Source organism: Oncorhynchus mykiss, chromosome 12 (genome assembly GCF_057628025.1).
Source record: "Oncorhynchus mykiss isolate SJ-2025 chromosome 12, ASM5762802v1, whole genome shotgun sequence".
NCBI classification, from domain to species: Eukaryota; Metazoa; Chordata; class Actinopteri; order Salmoniformes; family Salmonidae; genus Oncorhynchus; species Oncorhynchus mykiss.
This window is the reverse complement of record NC_143033.1, coordinates 77,503,489-77,520,851: the sequence shown is the minus strand read 5'-3', so window position 1 is coordinate 77,520,851 and position 17,363 is coordinate 77,503,489. Positions and strand designations below refer to the sequence as shown.

Below are 17,363 nucleotides of genomic sequence, written 5' to 3'. Positions count from 1 at the left end.
TGAAATCAACTCATTATGCTCATTAAAACCATGTGAGATCGATGAGCGAGCAAAGATCCATCCAGCTATGTTAAAAAGTGAGCTATTGCTTGTTGTCACACGGTACTCTAGTGGGCACCAATCCTGGTCCTGGAAAGCAAGTGTACACTACAGTGTTTTCCTAGGCTATTTTAAACTCCTCAATGAAGGTATTGGTTGTCAGTAATTAGCCTAGTTGGCAAACCCTCTCTCCAGGACTAGAGTTGATGCTGGTGACCTCTGGCATGGTCAGTTCAGTGCATTGTTGAAATGTTGAAAACATTGAAGGATCTGGAGTAAATGTGCCATCATGTAACTGATATCATTCAATATGTCAACTTCAAGTCAATGGTGGGTGACAATATAAGTTGCAGAAGAAAATGTATTTGGAGCAAAATGACTACAGGGCTCAAGCAGCCATGCCCATGAGACTGTGCTCCATCCATGCGCGCAGTCGGCAGCAAGAGGCAAAAGGGTCCTATTTCTGGGAATCAAGTAACGCCCAACTGTGGGACAACTTGTTGCGGGCATAGCCCTCCCAAAAGTGGACACTTCCTTAGGACAAAACTAGTCTTGGGGCAAGCAATGTCAATGAAATTCACGCGAGTAAAAAAAAGTCCTAGGCCCTAGACATTCTGAATGTTTGGCAGTTTGCGCACAACAATCTGGGTCATAAGCTTTTTCGTTGAGAAATTAAACATTGACTTGAACTTGGCTAGCTAGTTAATAGCATAATGATCTGAGAGACAATACACCAGCTGCTTTGTTCTTCAGGGTCCCCAATGACAGCACTTTGATTTGAGTTAAAAATGGTGCTATAACTTATGTACCTGCATTTACACAGACAGCCCAATTCTGATCTTTTGCCCATTTATGGAAGGGGGAGGGGGACTTATATGCAGATTCAGGAATGCTCACATGCAGGAACACCACAAATTGCGTGCTGCAATCACACACACTTAAAATTATGGGAAAAAAACAAACTGATCTGATTGTGCAAAGGACAAATTAGTGAAAAATATCAGAATTGGACTGCCTGTGTAAACAGCATCACATTTGTATCTGTTCAGAGAGTGACATGCTTGTCCAACTCAAGGTGTCAAAAAAAAGAATATGGACCCATCCAATTGGCGACAGATTTCCATGTGAATATTCTAAAATCAGGTAACATTTTTAATTTACCAGACATTTGAGACATTTTCTGGACATCCTTATGCATTCAGATCCAACCTGAAGGCAGCATCAATAAATGAGGGATGCTGGCCAAATTAGCCACATTTACAAGTCCTTAAAAACCACCCTTAAGCAAATTACAAAAACACTATTCCTTGTGTAGCATATGCAAAACTTTAGACTACTTTCCTAATAGAATTGTCCACCTCACGGTTCACCTGTCAGAGATGAGCACTAAATGCATCAGGGCATTGCATGCAAAGCCTTCAGTGTCCACAGTATGATTTTCATATTTTAACAACTTATTTCTTTAAATTGTTGTGCACAAATTTGTTAACATCCCTGTAAGTGAGATTCTCATTTGCCAAGATAATCCATACACCTGACAGGTGTGGCATATCAAGAAGCTGATTAAAACAGCATGATCATTACACAGGTGCACCTTGTGCTGGGGACAATATAAAGGCCACATAATTACTACAGTGGAGTATCCAGCAACTTCGCACAACCATTGAAGAGGAGTAGGACAGCATTCCACAGGCCCCAATCAACAGCCTGACAACTCTATGCGACGGAGATATGTTACGCTGCATGAGGCACGCTGCCTAGTTAAATTAAAAAAATTATCACACCAGATACTGCCTGGTTTTCTGATCCACGCCCCTACCTCTGTTTTTAAGATATCTGGGACCAACATTCCCAGTCATGTGAAATCCATAGATTTGGGCCAAATGAATTTATTTCAACTGATTTGACAACTGATTTCCTTACATAAACTGTAACATGTTTGAACTTGTCGCACATTACGTTTATATATTTTTGTTCAGTATGTATGCATGCATATGTGTACATTGTATACATGGTATTCAGACCCCTCGACTTTTTCCACATTTTGTTGCATTACAGCCTTATTCTGAAATTGATTACATTGATAAGGAAAACAATCTACACATAATACCTCAAATCACAAACAAAAACAAGTTTTTAGAAAATGTTGCTAATTTCAACAACAAAAAAAAAAGTATCACATTTACATAAGTATTCAGACCCTTTACTCGGTACTTTGTTGAAGCACCTTTGGCAGCGATTACAGCCTCAAGTCTTCTTGGGTATGACGCTACAAGCTTGGCACACCTGTATTTGCAGAGTTTCTCCCATTCTTCTCTGCAGATCCTCTCAAGCTCAGTCAGGTTGAATGGGGAGAGTCGCTGCACAGCTATTTTCGGGTCTCTCCGGAGATGTTCGATCGGGTTCAAGTCCAGGCTCTAGCTGGGTCACTCAAGGACATTCAGAGACTTGTCCTGAAGCCACTCGTGTTGTCTTGGTTGTGTGATTAAGGTCGTTGTCCTGTTGAAAGCTGAACCATCAGCCCAGCTTGGAGGTCCTGAGCACTCTGGAGCAGGTTTTCATCAAGGATCTCTCTGTACTTTGCTCCGGTCATCTTTCAGTCGATCCGGACTAGTCTCCCAGTCCCTGCCGCTGAAAAACATTCCCACAGCATGATGTTGCCAACACACTTCACAGTAGGGATAGTACCAGGTTTCCTCCAGACGTGATGCTTGGTATTCAGGCCAGAGTTAAATATTGGTCTCATCAGAGAATCTTGTTTCATGGTCTGAGAGCCCTTTAGGTGCCTTTTGGCAAACTCCAAGCAGGCTGTCAAGTGTCTTTTACTGAGGAGTGGCTTCTTCCTGGCCAATTTACCATAAAGGCCTGATTGGTAGAGTGCTGCAGAGATGGTTGTCCTTCTGAAAGGTTACAGAGGAACTCTGGAGGTCTGAGAGTGACCTCCCTGACCATGGCCCTTCTCCCCCGATTGCTCAGTTTGGCCAGGCGGCCAGCTCTAAGAAGAGTCTTGGTGGTTCCAAACTTCTTCCATTTAAGAATGATGGAGGCCATTGTGTTCTTGGGGACCTTCAATGCTGCAGGAATGTGTTGGTACCCTTCCCCAGATCTGTGCCTTGACACAATCCTGTCTCGGAGCTCTACTGAGAATTCCTTCAACCTCATGGCTTGGTTTTGTTCTGACATGCACTGTCAACTGTCAGAACTTATATCATGCCCAATTAATTGAATTTACCAATCAGTTGAATTTACCACAGGTGGACTCAAATCAGCTTGTAGAACAGGATGCACCTGAGCTCAATTTCTAGTCTCATAGCAAAGGGTCTGAATACTTATGTAAATAAGGTATTTCTGCTTTATATTTGCAAAAAAAAAAAAAAAAACTGTTTTCACTTTGTCATTATGGGGTAGTGTGTGTAGATTGATGAGGGGAAAATGAATTAAATCCATTGTAGAATAAGGCTGTAATGTAACTTAATTTGAAAAAAGGGAAGAATCTGAATACTTTCCGAATGCACAGTGTATGCTTCCATTAATTTCTTTCAACTGGTGCCGGGGGGCGTTCAGATGAGTCTTGTGAGGCCTGTGGGCGTCCTAGAGCAAAACAACCGACATGTACATGTTCGTGAGTCTAACCTTTCCACAGAGGGGTCATATTATTGTAGCCCAGACTGTTAGGATGCTACGGAAGTTGGAAGATCAGCTGTACCAACTTCAGACGTGTCCCATGGAGTAATCTTTCCATAGAGGAGTCATAATAGTTTGTAGGCCAAACCGTTTGGACGCTACATACGGTTTTGTGAGAAGACAGATTTTCAGGATGTCTCATGGTCTGACAAACCCTTCTCTAGTTCTGCCACCTTTCACCGCAGATGCGGAACTGCAACATCAGACGATGCGGTGGATTGAGACGCATCCAATGCAACAACAAAAAAACTGCCCTCTCGCTTGAATTGACAGATATATTATTATGCTAATTAGAGTTCCGCAGGGTGTGGACATCGACTCTAGGGGTTTTTAAAGCAAACTTAAAGCAGACTCAGAGCTGCAAACTCTCACGCATTGGCCCTTGTAGGTCCATTGCTTGGTCAAGAGTTGTATTATGCAAATCTCTATCAGATATCAACATCCCATGCCTCAACTGGATTTGCATGAGCTTTATTCATCACGGCCACTGATCACTCTATACGAACAATATCTTGAAAATGTTTGAGGTGAGAGGATTGTAGGGTTAATCCAAGCACTAAGGATAACCTTTTTTTGCTGCTGTCAACCCCAAATAAATGATTCATTTTCTGAACCAGTTGCAGTACAAATGCAGAGTCATCATTCAACAAAAACAAAAAGTGGATCTTTGTTCACAGGGTAACCCAAAACTTTAGTAAGGCAATTTAATACATGTAACCAGAACGGGGACACCACAGGACATTCCCAAAACATGTGCATTAGTGTTCCAACAGCATTTATACGGCATCTATCACATATTGGAGTAGGAATCAGCTTGATAGAATGCAGCCTTTAGACAGCATGTACTAAAGTCAATTTCACCACACTTGCATTAGTCCCCTCGTTTGGTGATAAATAATTTTGTCAAACAGATTGTGAACCTGAAAACTGTATGTTTGATTCTAGAGGGGGAGCAATGAATAGAACAATTGTTTGCTTAGGATGTAGGGTCAGATTTATGACATCTTGTCTTCAAGAGATTTTATTATCAATTTACTTCAGTATGATCAGTGGAACAATTCTCACTCTCAACAATGGGCTAAAATATAGGGTAATTACTGTGCTTGTCAGCAAGAACACGACTGACATTCCCCACAGATTTTATTATTCCACTTCTTCCCAATTGTGCCACTGTAATCACATATTTGAAGTCTGATATGGCTACTTGTGTCTTTGAAAATGAATGAGGCTATGTATTACTGCAGCTATTCATGGACAGTTGTACAATTATACAAATAATCATTGATATTCAATGCTCGAGGAATAAATTTTTTTAGTATTGTGCACAAGCTAGGCAGAGATGGTAGGGGGACTATGTAGAGTAAGATGACAGCAAGGATCTTCAACTATATAGTAAGCATAAGTAGTAAGTATCCTTGCACGAGCCTTGGCTTGCACGAGCTGGAACGGCTCATAGGGCAGGAGCCCATCTACTGTTTCTGTTGCGTGAGGCAGCTTGATGTAAAGTACACACCCTGGATAGGACGCTAGTCTATCGCAGGGCATTACCCCAAATCTATATCCTTAGAATGCATAAACCACCTCAATATTGATATTCATTAGATTTTTCATCAAGCTTGGGTGATTTTAAGACATTTTTCAAACACCCAGCACTTGGGAAACATAGATCAGGTGTGGCCAACTCTCCTGGAAACCAAGTAGGATTTTCTTCCAGACACATAAAAAATACAAAAAAGTGTTACCTACTCCCATTAACATAAAAAAATTCCTGTGCCGAGCATACAACTTTCCACATGAGAACAGGGATCAATCCCTGTTTACAACCTTCCCACTGTTTCTAGCATTTGCCTGTGTCCCGATCTCTTTTCAACCACAAACAAACAAAAAAATCTCAAAGTAACAAAGTCATCAAATTGGGAGTTAATTGAAATGTTCAAAGCATTCTAAATACACCTAACCTGTGGCCTACATTTTTTTCCCCACGCCATGTCAAAATACGTAGAATTGCAGGGAATTTGTTTTAAACAGTAACATTATCTTGGGGGAGGATCTCCCCCAAGAAAATAATTCTTAATAATTCTCAGTATTGTTTGACTACTTCCATCAAACCCAGTCTCTTGTTATGCTCATAGTCATAGAAGAAGCTACATGAAACATTACATTAAAAGTGGCAAAAACAATACTTTGCAAAACTTCACGAGAGCTAAAGCCCTTGGCAGATCCCAGACTGCTCGCATACTCACCCAGAGATCCGTTCCCCAGTCCATGTTTAACGTCTTCTTATCAGCGGATCCCTGAATACAAAGAACTTCTTCAAAGTTATCCCAATTTGGATGACGCCTCAACCCTGAAATATGAATTCCGAGGACGCTCAAATACCCCTTCTGGTATCCTTTCCGTTTCTAAACAGTGAGAATCATTTCTCCCTATAATTTAGCTAGTTATCGCTAACTAGTCTAGTTAATCTAAACAATATTCGTTGCAAAGGAAAGAGGGATAAACTAGCTTTCATATCCGCGTCACTCCCAAATCCTAATTCTTAAAGGGACAGTTCCCTAATGTATTTGCCTTCAATAAAATGTTCACTTGCATGTCATAAGCAGTGACGCTTGTGTATTTACTTTTAAAAACAGTTTTGAAAATAGTTCAAGGAAAATGAATGTTCAGATTCTACTGTAATTAGACTTCAGCAAGCAATACAATTAAGCATTGATATAGAAATATGAACATTCTTATTATATTCCTTTGTATGATGACAGATGCAAGACAATTGAATAGCCAAACATCTAAATCTAAAAGCATTAAAAAAAACGCTAGTCACACAAAAAGCTCATAGTTAAGATTGTTTAAACACAATTCAATGAACTGTACCACTGAATCAAGGCCTATGTATTGACAGTATTCGGAGTAATTTTCTAGACTGAGGTAAGCACGCACACACATAGCTACTTCATACTTACATAAATCCTCAAATTTAGTATATTTTCATTCAGAATGAATTGTTCAATGATGTGGATGAAATGTATTTTTAACGATTTATTTATTAAATCCCATTGTTGCTTGTAGACCAAATAATTTTCATGTCATACAAAAGTGTTACTGCGTGAAGTTTAAAATACATTCTGTCATTACTAAATTGGGAATGTGATATATTTTAAACTTTTAAAAAAATGTACACACAAAAAAAACATTTCATGAATAAAAGATTGTCATCCTAAAACGAAGTGGATGTTGACGCAATCTTTATAAGCGGGAGGGATTCTTATTTCATTGGTCCTCAACTCGTGGCTCAGTCGTTTCATTCAGTGTAAGTGGAGTTCACAGGAGGTTGTGGCACCTTAATTGGGGAAGCCCGGCGGCTTGTGGTAAATGGCTGGAGCGCAATCAGTGGAATGGCATCCACGCTCCGTTCCAGCCATTATCATGGGCCGTCCTCCCCTCAGCAGCCTCTACTGGGCTGGAGTCAGCCTGCTCAGGAGCAGATTAGTTCTGAAATGTACCTGGCTAAAGGGTGAGACACTTTCCTATGAATGGCTATCCTGAGTTGAACTCAGAGTTGATCTAATTTACCTAGGTAACTCCTCAAACCTTCGTAGGATACCCCTCTGGATCAGATTTGCCTACCCATGTTGTAGACAGTGGCATCATTGGAACGTTGTTTGGCTGATTGACGTCTGTGGTGTTGATTGTTATGAAATTATAATATCCTCGTCTTTTCCTCAACATACAGAAGACTTTCAGGAGTATCGGGGTACTGACCAGGATAACTAATGTAATCATTACAATAATTATAATTGTGGGGTCATCTGAAGGAGAGGAGGAGAGGGAGAGTTTAGACATGATTCAGACCAATTATGTTTATAAATTGATTCAGGCTAGCTTGTGATCTAGGATTTCTGTTTCGCAATTCAGCTCTTTAGAATTAAATGCGATTCATTCATTCATCTTACTGAAAGAATATGAAGTATGTCTCATGACAACATGAATCACTACATCAGGGTCAGCTACGTTTCTACCATAACATGACCCTCAGTCGGTCAGTTATAATACCTTTCAGAGTTACTGTTGTTGTTCTGGTGGCTGTCCCAACTCTATTCGTGGCAGTGCAGATGTAGATCCCAGCGTTGGTAGACGTGGCTGTGGTGATTCTAATAGTCCTCTGGCGCCCCTCAGTGGACAACTTCACATTGCGTGCAGCGGTGTAGTTCCACTTCATCTCAGGAGAAGGGTTCCCCTCAGCACTGCAGTTCAGAGACACATTACTGTCTGCACTCACCACTGTGTCATTCCCTAGAAGGAACTTAGGAGCATCCAAGGAGAAAGGAGGTGATTTTAGAGTAGACCACTCAAAACTATGCAACTTATGGGATTTCAATTGGAATTGGAAGCCATACCCGTCAAGTGTTTTTGATTTATGAAAAATATCAAGATTAATAGCCAACTTACAGTGCACAGTAATGTTGAGAGGTTCTGATGTCACTGTAGGATGGGGTGGTGGCCCCTCTGGTCCCAGGTCCAGTTCTGCTCTACATCTATACTGATCTCCATCATCATCTCTACTGGGGCTGATCATCAGAGTATCTGACACATCCACTGGTGTCTTACTGACAGTACTGTAAGTTACATTATCTAAGGGTTCATTCCCTTTGTACCACTTCACAACCAACCAGGTTCTGTAGAGGAGCGATGTTCTGGATGTCACACTGCAGCTGGTACTGTGTCCCCTCCACCATGGGACCAGAGTGTCTCAGAACAGAGATGGAGACGCTGTCTGGAATCTTTGTGATATAAATCATTTTTTTAATAATTGGTTTCCACCTGTATTTTTCATTTCTCCTTTACACTTCCTACTTGTATGTTTTAATTGTATAGTGGACTTCACTATTGTACAGAATTTTTTTTTTTTTTTTATATAGTAAACGGTGATATTTTCCTAATGAATCTACTCATATTCAATGGGACACACTTCCTGTACACAGTGAGAGTAAGGTCTTGACTGCATAGGAGACTCCCATTCAACTTTATGTTGCACCGAGCCTGTGTACCCCAGTCCACCACAGCCATGTTCCAGGTGACAAACTGGCTATTTTTCTCCAAGCTTGTATTTCCTTCTGTAGAGACCCAGTGCATCCCTAGGTGGGTATTGAACAATGTGCATTTAAATTTCTCATTAAAATATTACATTAGGTTGTTGATGATCTCATCCCTTCTGAAACATGCTGAAAGGGGAATCACCTTGCCCAAAATATTCAGACGCATTTCCTATTGTGCAAGTACAGTATATCATGGAACAATAATTGCTTAATAGAGCACTGTAAAGCACATAGTCCATCCCTATGCGTTACAAACTTGACAATGGTGCTTCTGTCAAATATGGAGTTTATATAGGTGTAATCGGCCTGTGTGTAGCTGGTGTGGAGGAGTCAGGCGCAGGACAGCAGATATGAGTAAGGAACGTAATTACTCAATACTCAAGGAATCATTAAATACAGCTCAATAAACCAGCCCACAATAACGGACTGTATACATACAAACAATCACTCACAAAAACCATGGGGGAACAGAGTGTTAAATAATAAACAAGTAATTGGGGGGATTGAAACCAGGTGTGTAAAACAAAGACAAAACAAATGGTAAATTAAAAGTGGATCGGCGATGGCTAGAAGGCCGGTGACGTCGACCGCCGAACGCCGCCTGAACAAGGAGAGGGACCGACTTCGGCGGAAGTTGTGACAATAGGTTAGCACATACTAGCCAAACACCCATACTAACAATCAAGCACCACACCCACCATCAGCAGTCATATATGTTGCTCTCAATGTTACACCACATGGAAATTCACACCCACCCCACCCATTTAGACACTGACATATCACTCAACAACATCAACAGTGTCTGAGTTGTACCTGAGTGAGTGTGTGTTTCTTGTGATTTCATGTCATTTTATAATTGTATCCTTTAATTAGGGTCCTGAGTTGTTTCTATCCATGTGACCTGATCAGGAAAAACTCAGGGCCCTGTCTACTGATGACTGTTACCTTATTGCATTATTGCAACATATCAATATAACTTTTTATTGCTCATTGAATACTTTAATTTCTTGACTTTAATTGCTCTCAAATATTAGTCTTCAAATTGGCCATTGTGGGGTTAAAACTAATTTCCTTTGTCAACAATCAACTTCCGTTCAGGTTTTGTTAGCGGGAGGCGAGCACATGTTTAAGTACCACCCAGGGAGACAGCAAACAGTTACTATATCACCAGAGTAGATAATAACTATATGATAAACTACAGTCAACATAAACATCATAATCCACACAGCGATCACAACAACAATAGATATTAATAGATAAGTATGGAACAAATTAACCACTCACCTCCATGTAACAGCATGAGCATGAGGAGGCCCAACATCCTCTGGAGTGAGATCATGGTAGTTCTCTGGTACCCCATGCTGAGCAAGGTGAGGGTGATGTTGTAAGACAGGATGCCCTGACTGATGGTCCACCCGTTGTTCCAGGCTCGGTCCTAACGCTGTGCTAGTGCCCGTTAGTGTATCTCAGGCAGAGAGCTTACTGTGTGAAGCAAGTGTTTCAAAGAGGAAATTCAAACCCTACCCTGATGCTGTGCAAAGAGGAAACTGTTAAACTGAAACATGACTGAATCAAACCAGTGATGGAAAAAGTACCCAATTGTCATACTTGAGTCAAAGCAAAGATACCGTAATAGAAAATGACTCAAGTAAAAGTGAAAGTCACCCAGTAAAATCCTACTTGAGTGGAAGTAAAAAAGTATTTGGTTTTAAATAAACATAAGTATCAAAAGTAAATGCAATAGCTCAAATATACTTAAGTATCAAAAGTAAAAGTAGAATCATTTCAAATTCCTTATATTAAGCAAACCTTTTTCCTTATATTAAGCACATTCTTTTATTTACCGATAGCCAGGGACACACTCCAACACTCACACATAATTTATAAACAAAGCATTTGTATTTAGTGAGTCTGCCAGATCAGAGGCAGTAGGGATGACCAGGGATTTGCTCTTAATGTGTGTGAATTAGACCATTTTCCTGTCCTGGTAGGCATTAAAAATGTTACGAGTACTTTTGTGTGTCAGGGAAAATGTATGTAGTAAAAAGTATATTATTTTCTTCAAGAATGTAATAAAGTAAAAGTCATCAAAAATATAAATAGTAAAGTACAGATACCCCACAAAAACGACTTACGTAGTACTTTAAAGTATTTTTTACTTAAGTACTTTACACCACTGCATCAAACCACAACGTCAGTTCTCATTAGCAAAAGAAACGGACTCCTACTTCACCTTGTGATGTAATCTTCAAACATTGTTTTGCAATTTTTTATAAAATAAATACATTGCAGTTAGAAAACAATTCCACATGTTGTGTTGACATGTCAGTCTAACGCTGTCTTATTAACATACCTGTTTAACATATAAGAACTTCATTAACATCCTTCCTTTTCCATGAAGGAACCATAATATTGCTGTGATGCATGATTGACATGTGTATAACACAGGAGGCTGCTGAGGGGAGGACGGCTCATAATAATGGCTGGAACGGAGTGAATGGAATGGCATCAAACACATTTGAAACTATTCCACTCCAGCCATTACCACGAGCCCGTCCTCCCCAATTAAGATGCCACCAACCTCCTGTGGTATATATCTAATGGGAAGAGGGTTAGGTGGGTTTGATCATCATGGTGACTGTTTTGAGGGAGTAGGAGCCCCCGTGGAACTCTGCCCAGTAAACCCCGTCCTGGTAGCGGCTGCGGTAGTGACCCCCTCGATACCACACGCCGTTTAAGTTGGAGTGGGCACACATGTGGTACCACCAGCCCCCCTTCTGGAAGTGGGCACAGTTCCCTAATGAGGAAATGGAGAGAGAAACCAACTCATCAAGCCAAACCTGGGTGTTCAAACAGGCAGCCATGAAAAGAGGCAGAAATGAAAAAAGAGAGGGTAGTAGAGGTCAGAGTGGATTCACCTGAATAAGCATCCTTATCCTTGTCCAGAGTTGTAAAGGCTTTGTCATTGTGCCAGGACATTGAGTCTCCGGCATTGCCTTGGTATTCCCCCAGCCTCAGACGGTACCAGTCGCTCTCAGGCTCCAGGCGGAAGCTGTCGTACTCTGCAAACACCTGCCGGCCCTGCCAGTCCTCCATGGCCACCCGAAGCTTGTAGTGGGCCTGCTTGGTCAGCCAGTAGAGGTGCTCCAGACCCAGCCAGTACTCTCCATCCAGGTTCCCAAAGCCTTGCTGGGGTGGAGGGGTACAACAGATAGTTTAGGGTTTTGTTCACTGTAGCAATAGTTTTCATGATTTCTGTGGTGTTAAACCATCCTCAACTGAAGGATACTCTTGAGTCTCTGAGCTGTAATACCAGCTGTTTTTCTGGTTTTATAGCCCACTGTGATGGTTGTCAATTACAGTAACTATACAGCTCATGTTTCATCACATATAATCAGCTGAAATGAAAGGCAAATGGAGGAGGGGAAGGATTATGGGTCTGCAGTGCACACACTCACTGTGTGTTTTGTATTACAATGGTAATAGCACACTGGCTGATGTCATAACAAGCTCTTGAGCGCTTCACTTTTAGTGGCTCACTGCAAACTGGAGGTGAGAGCACCTTGTACTGCTCCCAGGTCCTGAAGAAGTTGACTGATCCGTCCTGTCTCCTCTGGATGACGGTCCAGCCTCCCTGGGCCTTGGTCTGTTCACACCAGGCCTGCAGAAGCCGGTTGGCGCTCTGTGGACGCAGCAGGTAGATCCCATTGGTGGTCTCGCCCGAGTCCAGCACATGCTGGCAGTCCCTCCAGGGTCCTGAGGGACAGAGATGGTGTAGGTATGTGGCTCACAAAGGCAGTTAGGATTTCGGAACATACCTGGGTTCAAATAGTCATAATTGTGCTCGATTGAGCCTGCCTGGTGCAATGGAACTAATGGAAGTCCAAACTCCGCCCACCTGCCGTTAGGCAGGCTCAACCAACTGCTGGAAATGAGGGAGTGAGTGAGACACGTACTGGAGAGAGTGGTCTGGAATTCTGTTTGTTTTAGAGCCAACAGGGTCACAGATACATGTTTTCTCGATTTGCTTCAGCTTATCTCTTTGCTGCAGAAGACATTCTTTCACAACACATGTTGTATGTCTTATGTCACACTTGAAGAGATAAGCGTACACCGCATGAACGGACGCAGAAAGGCTAAGCATCACCTCTCTCTCACACAGTCCAGACCAAGGGTTATTCATACTGTAACCGTACACTCATTCTATAGACAAGTATCTCCTTGTCACTCATCCCACACACATAAGCTCTGAGTCATGCTCCCTTTATTCTACATTGTAACTGGTGTGAAGTCCACATGCTGCTGCTGCTGCTCAGCTCCACTGTGGGAGGAGCCTGTCCATACAAGGTGGTGTCTCACATCTGAATGCTCTGCCTTGAAATCTCACACATTCCAGTGGCGCACACAACGTGCATTGTATGGGGGTATCACCTTGTAATTCAAGGTTACATAGCAGTGTCTTAAAGATGGCTGTGATTAGTGTGTGTGTGTGTGTGTGTGTGTGTGTGTGTGTGTGTGTGTGTGTGTGTGTGTGTGTGTGAGAGAGAGTTTGTTTGGTAAATTAGATTTTTTTAGATTCTAATATATTTTTATTTGGAATTCATCCTATTTGCTCTTTCTAAAGAGGAGGTGCTGACAAATCTGGTTATTGGTACCAAATTGTGGATTAGCTACTTTTGATGGTTTATTTCCTAAAAGAGGATTATATTTTGGCCCATTTAATTGTTATTTATAACAAATATTATTGATGAATTTGCAAATGTTATATCAAAGTCAAACTTTGTGTGTGTGTGGGCATGCGTGTGTGTGTGTGTGTGTGTGTGTGTGTGTGTGTTACTCATTAACAAAGCCCCTTCTCTACTCTGATAAGAACAGTTGGCAGTTATTAGACATTGTTTAGGCATTCCCAGAGAGATAAAGTCCTATCAGCGGGTCAGTGACTCCCCGAGCTTCTGCACAGTGTCTTCTGGAGTATAAATAACACTGGCAAAATACTGACATTGTTTCATACACAAACTCAAGGTCCCAACAGCAAACCATGAAGCATTTGAATGGCCGAAAGAAAACAGCTTAATGTTCTGATTGTTGTCAGAGGTGACAGACAAACAATATCGAAACAAAGCAGGGACCAATGAGATATGCGATGTATTGACTGAAATAGAAACAAGGTGTTATAATGTGTGATAACGCTGCCGGGGGAAGATACATAGTGTTACTCTTAAGCTGAAAGCGCCGTTGACAGTTGTAAGCTCTGAGGGTGCAGTGATTTACCTGGGGTCTTAGTGACAGGGAAGCTTATGAAGGGGGCGTCGGTAGGGGTGTCGGCCATGTTGGTGGGGAGCACCTTTGTCCCCTGCAGGGGTTCTCTCTCCTTCTGTGGCTGTAGTGGAGGGGCACCCTGGTCTCTCTGAACATCATTAGCCAACTCCTTGGACTGTGAGCTGTCATTCAGACGCCCACTGGACTGGATACTCAGGGGTTCGGGGGTCATCTGTCCAATACAACACAAATATATAAAGACTTTTGTACAGACCATTGTGGGTACTGTAGTATGTTATGGTACAACTTTAGCTTCATGGGTCAGGGTCAGTGCTTGAGAAAGGCCAAAGATAACAATGCCAGTGGTTTGATAAATACAGAGCTCCCCCTACCTGTGGAGGTGGGGTAGTGTTCTTGGTGGCCTGGCACAGCTTCTCCAGCCGGGCGATGAGCTGACTCTGGTTGCTCATCATGGAGGTGAGGGCTCCATACTTCTTCTCCAGCTCCCTGTAACTAGTGGAGATCTGCAGCATCTGGGATGTTGGTCCACCATGACCGAGCAACAGACAACGGGACAATCAGGGATGTATCAAGGTGCTACATGCCTGTCATTGATAGGTAAAGGATACTAAGACAGTAGAGAGATAGTAGGAGCAGGTATACAGTTATATGATTCTAACTTCCCCCTTATGAACACAGCTGTTTCCACAATGCTCTCTGTCTGTTTACCTGTGCGGTGACGTTGAGCAGTAGGTTCTCGACCCGCCTCTGTTCGATCACCTGGTCCTTCCTGTACATAACCTCGTGCAGCAGCTGGGCGTAGAGCTGGGCGATGCGGGAGTTCATGCTGCCGCTCTCTTTCCGTAGTGCCCGTACCTCCGTAACCAGGGCCCCCTCCTGTTCCAGCTGGCCCCTCAGCTTCTCCAGCTTTTCCTGCTGACGGCTGAACTCACCCCACAGAGGCGTTACCTCTGAGTGGTTGGAGGCTCCGGTGGTGGACTCGGTGCTCACGCACAGCGCCCCCTTCAGTTTCTGCTGGGGAACGATAAAGGTGTAGGAGCAGCGGCCTGCTTTTAGCTCTGAGGAGCGGGACGGGCGCTTCTGGGACTCTTCCTTCCGCCCCCCCACCTCAGGCATGACTAGGAGGAGCCCCAGCAACAGAGACAGGCCAATAGTCAGCTGCTTCTCCATCTACCTGTTCAACTGCTCTTCTGTCCGTGGAAATAAGCAGTGATAGAGATTAATTAGCAGATTCCCCCAATAAAACATGTTACTCTATATCTAGAACATGTAGAGATGTATTCATTCAGTAAAACTAGCTTTTCCCCATTTCAAACAACTATAATTGTACACCAAGTACATCGCAGTCAGATACTGGCCACAAAGATGCAAAATTCAATGCAGGCAATTTCAGTGGAAAGCAGAGCATGTAAAAGTGCTACCACAATATCTAAGATGCAGCTCAGACTGTCTCTCAAGCCTTGACAGCCCACCAGATGTTCCCCTGGAAGGTGAAAGTACACTTAACCCTGTCTGCCTGGCTGGAGTTTATTAGCAAGTCAACACTGGGGTGACGATGGTCAAACAAAACCCAGTCAGAGTCAACTCACACTTCCATCCCATTGGTCAACACAATCCTTTCAGGGTCAACTCTGGCTACCACCATTGTCAACACCATAACCACCATTATCACCTCAACATTGACACAACACACTATATTTGCAGGGGTCACTACTCCTCAACCTCAGTGAAACACATTATTGCTACCAACAAGTTTCTGTAAGTAAACTGGAATTGAAACTGAAAAATAATACATCACATTATTGCCAAATGGTAGTGTCAGAAGCCTTGTACCATATCGCCAAACATTAACCATTGATCATCTATCATTATAATAGCAGCACTATTCTTATTAAATCTGAAAGGTGATCCTATCTTTGTAACTTTTAAAGTGAGGGAGCATGACTTACCTCAGTCCTGTTCAGAGGTATAGAGTCAGTTGGCAAACTCTGTCAGCTGTGTTCCTGTGCGTATCCCAGAATCCTGAGCTCTAATGGGTACAGAATGTACTTCTTTAAAGCATCCTCATCTAGAATCCAGATGACAGGACTAACAGACCTTTCCTTAGCATTGCCTCAGAATGGTCTACTGCCGCAGAATTGCCTCCCAATGAGAAAGTCCACCGCTGGGACTGTAGCATGCAGCCCGGCGACCCTTTTTCCTAGTGTGTCTCAGGCAGACCAGAGAGACTGAGCTACAGCAAGAAAGACTCAAGGGAGAAAGAGAACTACTCACCAAACTGACACACAACATTTTTTCAGCAGCAAGACCTCCCCCTCACTTCATCCCTGTCACAGGCCCTCTAAACAAAGAGAGACATAATTACAAACTACCCTAATGACACCCCCCCCCCCCCCTCTCTCTCTCCCCTCCCATCCTCTCAACTCAGCTGCCTCTGGCCCTCAGTGCAGGAGGCAGGAGCCCTCTCTCTGTCTTGGCCCGTTGCCTCCCTTCAGCCTGCTGTTCTCTCACAGAGGCCTACTCCCAGGCGGTCCACCTGTTACTGCAGTTCAGCTTCAAAAGGTAGCCTGTGAGTAATCAATATAATTTATAAAACAATGTCCAATATAAAAACAATATATTGAGGGTTATAATATGGATAAGATGCAGATGAATATCCACCGTTAAGACGAGGAGTAATTCTGTCAGTCATCCTGGATAGTCTCTTTCAACTGCTGTGTGCTAGTAGATACGGGTCAGACGGCATTTCATCTGAAAAGGACCCATGAGCGCAACATGTGAAGTTCACAGGAACATGTCAAATCTGGTGGCAAATGAAAGCTAAGAGTCTATGGTTTTACAAATGAAGGCATATATACCTTTTCCAACCATTTTCACCCTAAAAATGTGGAATAAGCAAAGGCTTTGATTTCTGGTCCAACAGATAGAAAATGGGTCTTAGAAAACATCTACCTGAAAAAGTATGAAAAGGTATTAGAAATACATTAAAAAACAATCATGTAAAGACCTCTGCCAACTATTATCAACACTTATATTTTGTTTTTTAGATTACTTTAGATTACATTGCCTTCTGCCTTGTAATTCTGTTACCAAAAACCTCTCATTTCACTCACTCGTGAGAAAGGAGGATGAAAGGTCACAGAAGTAACAAGTAAAGGTATACCTACCAATTAGTTACAGTGTTTTTACTGATATCAAGTTTGTTTATGAATTATTAAGTGATTAAAACTATACCAGGTGGTGTCAGAGGAAGGCCCAAGAAATTGT

At 42.4% G+C, this 17,363-nt stretch overlaps 2 protein-coding genes and 1 long non-coding RNA gene across 10 annotated transcripts in view; all 3 read right to left on the bottom strand.

Annotated features, from left to right (window-relative positions):
- LOC110538416 (cdc42-interacting protein 4 homolog) overlaps positions 1–6,315 on the bottom strand; it is a 28,636-nt gene extending 22,321 nt beyond the window's left edge. For 4 of the 8 annotated variants that reach the window (XM_021625228.3, XM_021625229.3, XM_021625231.3 and 1 more), the window contains exon 1: positions 5,967–6,315. In XM_021625228.3, the coding sequence (XP_021480903.3) occupies positions 5,967–5,990 (24 nt within the window). In that variant the 5' untranslated portion in view covers positions 5,991–6,315. The remainder of the gene's footprint in view (positions 1–5,966) is intronic. The other 4 variants (XM_090193435.1, XM_090193437.1, XM_090193436.1 and 1 more) reach the window with 3 other exon arrangements.
- Positions 6,316–6,555: 240 nt separating this feature from the next.
- On the bottom strand, positions 6,556–9,950 carry LOC149979380 (uncharacterized). The gene is made up of 2 exons (XR_016485282.1): positions 7,774–9,950; positions 6,556–7,529 (listed from the first exon to the last, which is right to left on the bottom strand). It is a non-coding gene; the product is annotated as an uncharacterized LOC149979380 (long non-coding RNA).
- A 1,005-nt stretch (positions 9,951–10,955) lies between these two features.
- Positions 10,956–16,469, bottom strand: LOC110538417 (angiopoietin-related protein 2). Its single transcript, XM_036938393.2, has 8 exons — positions 16,371–16,469; positions 16,046–16,125; positions 14,805–15,286; positions 14,468–14,608; positions 14,088–14,307; positions 12,379–12,572; positions 11,735–12,005; positions 10,956–11,613 (listed from the first exon to the last, which is right to left on the bottom strand). Exons 3-8 carry the CDS (start codon positions 15,264–15,266, stop codon positions 11,429–11,431), a joined length of 1,473 nt encoding a protein of 490 aa, XP_036794288.2. The 5' UTR covers positions 15,267–15,286; positions 16,046–16,125; positions 16,371–16,469; the 3' UTR covers positions 10,956–11,428.
- Positions 16,470–17,363: the final 894 nt, after the last annotated feature.

What these genes read in the sequence shown, in the direction of transcription:
- LOC110538417 (XM_036938393.2), bottom strand. Translation starts at nt 15,266, where the DNA reads ATGGAGAAGCAGCTGACTATTGGCCTGTCTCTGTTGCTGGGGCTCCTC. An exon ending in ACACTACCCCACCTCCACAG is followed by an intron (nt 14,308 to 14,467) that starts GTAGGGGGAGCT and finishes TGTATTGGACAG; the next exon opens with ATGACCCCCGAACCCCTGAG. An exon ending in GGACCTGGGAGCAGTACAAG is followed by an intron (nt 12,006 to 12,378) that starts GTGCTCTCACCT and finishes CCTCCACCCCAG; the next exon opens with CAAGGCTTTGGGAACCTGGA.